This window comes from Caretta caretta, chromosome 20 (genome assembly GCF_965140235.1).
Source record: "Caretta caretta isolate rCarCar2 chromosome 20, rCarCar1.hap1, whole genome shotgun sequence".
Taxonomy (NCBI): domain Eukaryota; kingdom Metazoa; phylum Chordata; order Testudines; family Cheloniidae; genus Caretta; species Caretta caretta.
Window position 1 is genome coordinate 7,765,776 of NC_134225.1, and position 9,727 is coordinate 7,775,502.

Sequence of the window (9,727 nt, forward strand, 5' to 3'; positions counted from 1 at the left end):
TTTTATGATGCTTTCTGGCCACTTGAAAAAGAAGATTGACCCCGTCAAAGCCCCCAACTTTCCTGGGGGTTTAACAGATTTTCTTTAACAGAGCCGTCTGTGGAGACATGGCTGTTCCTGGGACCGTCTTTTACGAACACAAGTATGGAGGGGGACACGTTCATTCTGGCACATTTAAATAAGTTTTATTAATCGCCTGGTTTAACACAATCTTTTACAGCCGCCTGAAACAAAGGAGGCCATGATCCCTACCATGAGGGAGTCTGAGCTGGTTCATTCTTCCATTTTTGTCCTTTTCTGGATTTTCCTCTTGAGATCTGGGTCTCAGACAGGAGCAAAAACAGCTGATGCGCGATGGATTTACTCCCACAGGGCTACCGATGTGTAACTTCTCAAAGGCCTCTAGAAAGGCATCGTCGAGCTGTTGAGAGATTTTCAGACAAAAAACAGTGTAAGCACCCCACTGCCTGTTTTTACATTTATGTAATGCCAGGTCGATTCCTAACCCCATTACACGCCCATGATCGACCGTCGCTTCTTAATCATTCATTTACCTGAGCGCCGTCTTTCCCGTTCACCTTGTGACTCCCCCAAGCCACAATCGCCTTCCAACTTTAGGGCCTGGACAATGAGAGGCTGTCACACTCATCGGGGTGCCTCACAAAGGTTTGGATTTTGGGGTCGGGTTCCGACGTATCCATCAATGGTCGAGTCAAAGGGCCCTCCTCGGAACTGTCACTGCCGTAGCGCTTTCTCCACACAACTCCAAAGGTCCTCGGAGCTAAAACAAAATCTGAAGGTCTCACGGGGGTGGTAAAGGAGTCCATGTTTCCTCTCAGCCTTTCCACAATTTCTAAAACATGTCTTCTTGGTGAGAGATGGCTTCCTCTGCCCAGCGCTGGGACTTATGGGGTGATGGTGCTGCACTCTGATTGGCAGAGGGCATTGGGAGGAGTCCTTAGAGGGGTCACATGACCCTCTTCTGGACGGTTCACCCAATCCGAGAACCTGCCCCATTTTGGTCAAATCTCTTCTTGGGGCGGTCCTCTGCAGCCGAAACCCATCGCGATTGGTAGAAGGTGGTGGGAGGAGTTCTTAGAGGGGTCACACGAAGCACTTCCGGACGGGTCACCCCACCCTGGAACTCCCCCCAGTTGGTCAAATCTCCTCTCGGGGTGGTCCCCAGTGGCTGAAACCCCTCCTGATTGGTAGAGGGCGGTGGGAGGAATTCTTAGAGGGGTCACACAAACCACTTCCAGACAGATCACCCCACCCCGGAACTCCCCATGATTGGTCAAACCTCCTCTCGGGGTGGTCCCCAGTGGCTCAAACCCCTACTGATTGGTAGACGGTGGTGGGAGGTATTCTTAGAGGGGTCACACGAACCACTTCCAGACAGGTCATCCTGCCCCGGAACTCCCCATGATTGGTCAAACCTCCTCTCGGGGTGGTCCCCAGTGGCTCAAACCCCTACTGATTGGTAGACGGTGGTGGGGGGTATTCTTAGAGGGGTCACACGAACCACTTCCAGACAGGTCATCCTGCCCCGGAACTCCCCCTGATTGGTCAAATCTTCTCTTGGGGCGTTCCTATCAGGGCGAAACCCATCCCGATTGGTAGAGGACAATGGGAGGAGTTCTTAGAGGGGTCACATGACACACGTTGCTTCCGGTCATTTGTCTGCCTTGACCCTGGAAGTAATACCTCATGGCTTGGGACTTCCAGTGACGGTGGGTAAGGCTTACGAGGGCCAAGGGTGGGGTTAACGTTTGATTGATGGTAGGGCCCTTATACTACTGGAGCGCCTTCTTCTGTTTCTCTCCCGCTTCATTCCCCAAGCACTCAGCCAGGACAGATGTCATTTAGGACCTCAGTTGCCACCAGCTGGACAGAGGGACTTGGGTCTTTCTTGAGGAACTGGAGAGCTGAAATGACAGAGGACAACATGCTAGTGTACAGACTGTCAAATCACAGCTAAGCGTGATCACAGAATCTTGAACTACCAGAGCTGAATGATCACATTGTAAAATGTGAAACTGGGCTCAGTCCTTCTATTGGGATGGAAAATACATGAGAGATGAATCTGCCTCACTTTTCATATTGTCACCTGTGCCTGAACTAGCTGGAGACTTACTATCTCTGAATACCACGCTACAGAAGCTCTCCAATACAAAGAAAGCTTTAGGTTCCTCCATTGGCTCCCTTCCATGCTCCCAACAAGTGGGGAGGCCCTGACTCGACCAGAAAGTCATCCACTCTGCTGTAAATGGAAGAAGGTCCATTGTTTCAATAGCTTCCACTTTTAAGTTTATTTTCCATCTCTATTCAGGAGCCACGGTCTGAGCTCCAATAACCCTGGAATTGAACAGAGACCAGGTCCAAGCTGGTTTGTGCAGGATGCAGGGCACCTACTGGAAGAAAAATTGCTGGTGGGAAATTTGGGGGAGCAGAAAGTGGCTACAATTTCTCCTCACCTGGGCAGTCCACAGAGAGCCAATAACGCCCAAAGAGTGGATAGCACTGGCTGCGGAGGGGGCCTTGCCAGGACAACCAGGAGATGCACGGACTCACATCACACCCCCTGCAGCTGCCTCCTTCAGGGGAAATTAAAGCTGACTTTCTACTGGGCAAGACTGAATTTGTCCTTGCATGTGTGGCTGATGCACTTTGCACCAGTGGTATCGGTTACTGCTGCTTGTCAGCTAAATTCCTTTAGAACTCACGGATGAGCAGAACTTCAGCTGTATTTATTACTTACACATCAGCAGATGGTCCAGGTTCGGCCATTTCATACGCTGCCTGTCTGTGTGTTCCAGGATGATGCCTAAATACACAATGGAAAACAAACAACAACAATAAAACCTTCCCTTGTTGAGTGCAAAGTGATATTAGCAGCCCCTAGACAGGTCTTTGGCCTCTCCTACTGTGGACCTAAGGGTGAGCTGTGGGCAAGAGGATGCTAGTGCAGTTTAGAGTCCACACTGAAGAGAATGAGAAAGACTTTTTTTTTTAAGAATGTTTACACAAAACCCATTTGCTTTAAAGAGTCTGTGTTCCTCTTGCCACTGCTGTCAGTTATTGGAGACATACTACGCTAGTGTCTTGGTCTAGTGGTCTGAGCAAAGGCCTGGGGCCAGGAATAAGCGAGTTCTAAGCAGGGATCCCACAAGGTGACTGACAGGTGGGACTTAGGCCACAATGCCTGCCTGTCTCACCTGGGTATGCTTGGGAGAAGAGGGCACAGGGCCAAAGCGGAGGAACCTTTTGCCTCCTTGACAAGGTGGTGTGGCCAGGAACCTGAAAGAGCAGGTGCTGAGGGCAGGTGGGCTGCATGCCTCCCAATGATGAAGTCGTAGTGAAGAGCACTGAGCAACACTGTGGGTGGGTCTGCACTTTGAGCAAGGGGGATCACTCCCAGTTCAATGGGACAGGCCCACACTACCTCGGACAGCGCTCGCATGCTAAAATTAGAATGTAGCAAAAGCAGCACGAGCAGTGGGAGGAGCTAGCCACCTTGAGAATCGACTTTGGGGTTTGGATGGGATCATACTTGGGGTGGTTAAACTTCCTCCTGCTCCTGCCATCGCAGCTACTCTCTATTTTTAGCACTCAGGGCTAGTGCGGGTATGTTTCATCAAGCTGGGAATTAGCCCCCCAGCTCCAAGTGTAAACATGCCCTATGAGACAGTGTCCCAGCCTCTACTACTAAATGACTGCACCGTGCTTTCCCTGCAACAATCCCAAAGCACTTTATAGCAAGTCATGATTTCCTCCGACCACCACACTGGAGAGGTAGGGATATTAACATCCCCATTTATGTATGGGAAGCTGAGGCATAGAGAGATTAATGGCAGCTCAGTGCTGCACAGTGGGATTTTTTTCTCTCTCCCTCAATGGGAATACCAAAAGGGACACTGGGCATCATCTCTCACCAGCTAACTTGACTGCAACTGCCCGGATCTCTTCCCATCTGCTAAAGAAGTACATGATGGTGCTTTTGTACAAGTTCTCCAGCAGCTCGGCATTCTCTTTGGCCTAGAGGAAATCAAGGACACATGAGCTCTCTCTGGCTAGAAGTGCCCTTTGACTGCCAGCACATGCTTTTACGAGTCACAGATAAATCAGAGAAAGAACAGGTGACTGGGTGGACGTGGGAAAAATGGGGATCTGTGGCAGATTTACATTTCCCATCACCCTCAGTCATATATCCCACTCTGACCGCTATTTCCATTACCCATCACACATCCCCCCCACACCTCTACACCACCACATACCACTCCAGTCAAGAATCTCAGACACTTCAACAGCTCACTCACAAGGTGTCTGCAAATGTCCACCTGGAGCTCTTCAGGCTTCAGCTCGGCTGTGCCATCAAGGTGTTCATTCACGGCAGTTTGGAGCCTCTTCAGTCCCAAAAACGGGACACAGAGGTGAAACGTAGCTCTGCATTCCTGAAAAAAAGGAAGCGTGTCACACCATTTAATTGTTCCCTACTGAGTGCTTTGGTCATTCAAAGGGAACTCATCTGCTTGACTGCTCATCTATTCCGGGATAAAAAGGGATTCATCTGGATGTAATTGGCAGAAAACATGCAGGAATGACTAATAGAGGGGAGAGCTTCCACTGCAACCTGGAGGTAGCATCAATGTCTTTTTGGAACAGATCTACCTACGAAAGCTGCTTCACCAGGTCTCTCTTCTGTTCTGGGGAGGCAGGGGCCTGGGGTGCAGAGACAGACAGGAAGAGAGAGCTGTCGGGCTCAGACCCATGACCTATCCTGGATTCTGGTGAGGCAGCCATGGACCAACCTGGCGGGAACTGACTCAGCAGGAGGGCAATGAACTGAGGGGGGAATTTGGGCCTCCAGAGCAGGCAGGAATAGCAGAGCTCCCCTGTCATTGGGAGGAAGATTCCTTTGGCTTAGTAAATAAGTCACTCTCGGTCTTACCACTGAAACCCTGGGGTTCGGGTCTTGCAGGTGCAGCAGAAGTGTGAGCCAGCTCTGTCGAACCTGCTCGGCGAAATAGCCCTTCCATTTTCTTTTGGTCAGGCGGGCCAGGATGCCAAATAGGACAAAGGACCATAAACGAAGAGCATCACCCTCCTACAGCCAAGAAAGCCCCACAAGTTAGTAACTAAGGGACAATCGCATCACGAACCTCGCACAGCCATCTCTTCTACGCTAAAGTCGAGGGATTCCAACTACAGCTAGTCGGGAACACTTTCATGAACTAATTTTTGTTTCGAATTTGCTGATTCATCAAACTATTTTAGCGACAGTTCCATTTTGATGAAATTCCTCCAGAAGCTAGGCAGGGGTCCTTAGAAACCTGCCTGCTGTCTTGCCAGTGCACCCATTCAGCTCCCTGGAAGCCGATCTAGCAGGCTGACTGGGATCGTGGGCTTCCAAACCCCCAGCGTCTGGGACCCTGGCTCTCAAATTTGCAACTCCCTGGCACTTCTAGCTCCCACAGTTTCCTGGGTTCCCAGCACCGGGATAGTCTGAGAGCAGACTGCCCGGACCCAAGGCTTTCAATAGAGCTCGGCTAAGAAGAGGAATTCTGTTTCACAAAGAGTTTTGAAGTTTGGGGAGAGGGATTGCCACAAATAGGAACAAAACCAAAATTTGACATCTCAAAATTCTCTGCAAAACGGTATCATTCCAACCCTCTCACGTAGAAATGGTATAGAGCAGGCCCAACGCTCTCTATTGTACCTTGGAACCCCCTTTTCATGGTTATCTAGCTACCTAATCTAGTATTCAGACTTTCTTTGAGCTTCTCAGTGGCAAGAAAGAAGAACAGAAGGGGGAGACTGTGGGAGCAGGGATGTCATCCCCATCCTCCTAATGTTCTCCTCCTCCGAAAAACACCTCTCTTCCCTGGGGCCGAAACATCTCTTCACTCTGACATGAGCAATGCCCAGGGAGTAAATGGAGTCTAATCAAGATCGCTTGAACTGGGGCTGGAGAGTTCTGGTCACATACGTTGTCAAAGTAGGTCCGGATCTCTTGGGTGAGGTCTCTGAAGGAAGAACCTATGTCCTTCTCTTTCAGCTCCTTCAGGACTTTGGCCACTGCTTTCATGCTCTCGCCAATGACTTCAGAACTGAAAGGGTCACTTAAGGCCCTGATCAGGATGACCATAAGAAACTTCTTGTGCTTTTTCAGCTGGACAAACATACGACATTAAAGAACACTGATCACTGATCACACTTCTAATACATTTTCTTTAGCAGTTATGAAGCTGTGGGAATTTCATCTCCCCCTCCCACCCCCCCATCCCTCTCCCCGGAGACCTATAGCTATATTTCAGACCAGGTTCGAGCTACAATGAGCCAAACTTGGTGCCATAATACACCTGTGTCATCCTATTATTAGATTCCTAGTTACTTAGATTCCAAGGCCAAAAGAAACCCTTGTGATTATCCAGTCTGACCTCCTGCATAACATTGAACTTCCCCGAAATAGTCTCTGTTGGAACTAGAGTGTATCTTTTAGAAAAACGTTCAATCTTGATTTTAAAATTGCTAGTGACAGAGAATCCACTACAACCCTTGGTAAATTGTTCCAATGGTTAATTAAAATTACCATTAAAAATCAATGCCTTATTACCAGTCTGAATTAGTCTAGCTTCATTTTCCCCCATTGAATCTTCTTATACCTTTGTTTGCTAATGGGAAGAACCCATTCTCAAAATGTGTTCCTCATGTGAGTAGTTCTAGACTGTCCTCAAGTCACTCCTTAACCTTCTCTTTGTACAGCTAAATAGATTGAGCTCCTTGAGTCTATCACTAGAGGTATCTTTGCCAATCCTTTGAGAATTCTTGGGACTCTTCTCTGAATCCTCTCTAATTTATCAGCATCCTTCTTGAATTGTGGACACCTGATCTGGACACAGCATTCCAGCAGTGCTCACATGAGTGTCATATTCAGAGGGAAAAGAACTTCTTTACTCTTAGTCAAGATTCCTCTCTTTATGCCTCTAAGGATCATTTCAGCCCTTTTGGCCACAACTTCGCATTGGGACACCTTATGTTCAACTGATTCTCTGCCATGACTCAATGGTTTTCAGCATCATTGCTTTTTGGGATAGAGTCTCTCATCCTGTAAGTATGGCCTGCATTTTTTTTTGTTCCTAGATGGAGACATTTACACATGGTCATATTAAAGTGCACAGATTGTTTGCTTATGCCCAGTTTAGCAAAGGATCTAGCTTGCTCTGTATTGACTGCAAAGAGGTTACTCGGGTATGTGAGAGAGCAGAATTTGGCCTAGTGCATTGTGTGCAGCCTCTGTAAACTCCGAACAACTATTTTCCTTGGTTTCTCTCGTTATGCTGCATTCTAGTCAGTATTCTCTCTTACCTTCTCAGGCGCCCCATAGACTAAATTTCCCAGGCCTCTTACAGCCATCTGCCGGACAATGCTGTTCCTATCATGTGACTTTTCTTCTAAGATGTGTAAGACTGGCTTAAGGAACTTCTTCTCCCTGAGCATGGGATCACTCATTAGCTGAAAGAAAATCAACCTGTCCATTAGCCCCAATATGATCATTAAGATTGGGAATAGAATCTGAGCAGACATGTCATACACTAAAAACAACAAGGAGTCCTCCTACAGCCCCAGTCTTGAGGATACAGACAAATATGGCTACCCCTCTGATACTTGGCACATAATCCACTGTAACACAAATGAGAAATTCCACACAAATGAGAAAGGTCTACAAAACATGGAGCTTTCCTTTTGGGCACTAGAATAGGGATCCACTCACCTCTTGAGAGCCTCTTAGTGGCTGGGTATGGTATCACAGTCCTTTTCTCACCCCTGGTGCATCCTGCCAGCCGTCCTCAGTGAGTCTTCTGTGGCTCAGGCCTCTGGCTGAGTCCCAAAGTCCAAAGGAACCCCTTCTGGGGTAGTCAAGAACAGTCCCATTGTCCTCACTAGGGTCTCCAGCCCCAACTCTGGGTCCTTTACATTCTGCCCTTTGTTCAAGCTCTCCATTAGCATTGTCCCCTCCATGGGGCTTATGCCACTGTTGGTGGTAGGGGAACCTGGGCCTGCCCCTAACTCTGGGTTCCAAACCATGGATCCTATAAACAGGAGCTAGGCACTGCTTGATTTCAGGTCATTGTCGCTTCTTCCTACCGGCCACTTTTAGCTTCACCCTCACCTCAGAGTTAAAGTTCTTCGGGACTCTCTTCCTGAAAACCCAGCTTAAGTAAAGGCTGCCAGAATCAAACTCTGGCTGTCCCCTGAATTTCTGTGGCCAGAGAGCAGCACCCTTTCTTGCCCCTCCAGTTCCTGCCAGGAACTGACCTGCTAAAGCCCTTCAGCTCCTTTTAGCCAAGCCTGATGGGCTCGGATTGGCTGCTTTCATGAGGCCTCTCTAGACAGACCCAGACTGGGGGCTCTTTTCCTGGGGCAGGGTGTAGTAGGACCATGGGGCCTCTTGTAAGGAGCCTTAAAGCCCAGGTACAGCCCATCACAGGCACAGAGAGGTTGTTTTTCTTAGAACCAGATAAGCCCCGAAGATAGTTGCTTAGCATAAGTGGGAAATATGATGCAGATGTTGGAGGAAGACTGTGGAAAGGGAGGATGCTCCAGCAGGTATCCCCACACTAGCCTAGGACTTAGGAGACCCAGGTTCCATTTCCTGCTCCCTCAAAGACTTCCTGTGTGACCTTGGGCAAGTCACTTAGCCCTTCTGTGCATCAGTTCCCTGTCTGTAAAATAGGAAACATAGTGCTTCCCTACCTCGCAGGAGTGTGGTGGGGATACAGACATTAAAGAATTAAGAGGTACTCCGATACTAGAGTAATGAGAACCTAAGATAGACATTAATGTAGTTGTAGGTTGCTTGGTTGGTAGTATTAGGACACTCAGTTCATTCAGAAGATGTGCTGAGCTAAAACAAAATCAGGAGCTGTTGGTTAGGATCAGCACTAGGACTTGGCAGAAGAGGTCCAGTCATCCAAACTCTGTCCGTATCTCTCTCAGCCAGCACCTGTGGTTGTGTAGCTAGTATAGGCAATGATGGCAATAAAAACCACAGAGAGAGAGAGAGAAGGACTCAGAAAGGTATCGTGAAGTTCCTGGTGAGGTTTCCATATAAAGGAGGACCTATTCTACTGTCTAAAATGACAATTACGCCTATGAACTGAACTGTACAACTCCCGAAAGAAAGGCAGACAAGAGTCTAATGGTGAAACTGCTCTTCAGAGTCCTGTGTCTTACCTGGGCAAGGAAAGCTGTGCTGGTGACTCGGTGGTTTTCTGAGGGGGAATTCACCCAGGGGAGGAGGCTCTGTATGATCTCAGGTGTTATGAGTCCAGATCTTAGCAGAAGCCTGGAAGACAAAAGAAACCGCTCATGGGCTAGATTGCACACTTCAAAAACTCAGCTGCTCTGAGCATACAGCTCTGATATCTAGGAGTGGGAGCTGTGTGTTTCCACCCAGGACACCCCTGCACCCCCCGCCCACAAAGCTATAAATGGGAGGTTCCCTCTCAGCCACTCTATTGGCTACTCATTCCCAAGGATAAAATGATGCCTCCTAGATCTCTTACCTCACCAGCAGACACACTCCCTCATGGTGTGTCTTGGGGTTTTCCACAAGAGTCCAAGTCCTCTGCTTCCTGAACGCTCTCACCAGTCTCTCATTCCCACCCTTGAAAAGCACAGATTCTAATGCTTTGATAGAAAGCCTGGGGAAAGAGAGGCACAGAAC

General features: G+C 48.5%; 1 protein-coding gene and 1 long non-coding RNA gene across 2 annotated transcripts; both read right to left on the reverse strand.

Moving 5' to 3' along the window:
* Positions 1–1,080: 1,080 nt before the first annotated feature.
* Positions 1,081–5,172, reverse strand: LOC142069704 (maestro heat-like repeat-containing protein family member 2B). Its single transcript, XM_075121761.1, has 6 exons — positions 5,167–5,172; positions 4,949–5,104; positions 4,317–4,451; positions 3,933–4,035; positions 2,759–2,824; positions 1,081–1,925 (listed from the first exon to the last, which is right to left on the reverse strand). The coding sequence occupies exons 1-6, from the start codon at positions 5,170–5,172 to the stop codon at positions 1,843–1,845; spliced, it is 549 nt and encodes a 182-aa protein (XP_074977862.1). The 3' UTR covers positions 1,081–1,842.
* Positions 5,173–5,864: 692 nt separating this feature from the next.
* LOC142069715 (uncharacterized) lies at positions 5,865–9,342 on the reverse strand. Its single transcript, XR_012665650.1, has 3 exons — positions 9,235–9,342; positions 7,366–7,512; positions 5,865–6,169 (listed from the first exon to the last, which is right to left on the reverse strand). It is a non-coding gene; the product is annotated as an uncharacterized LOC142069715 (long non-coding RNA).
* Between the last annotated feature and the right edge of the window lie 385 nt (positions 9,343–9,727).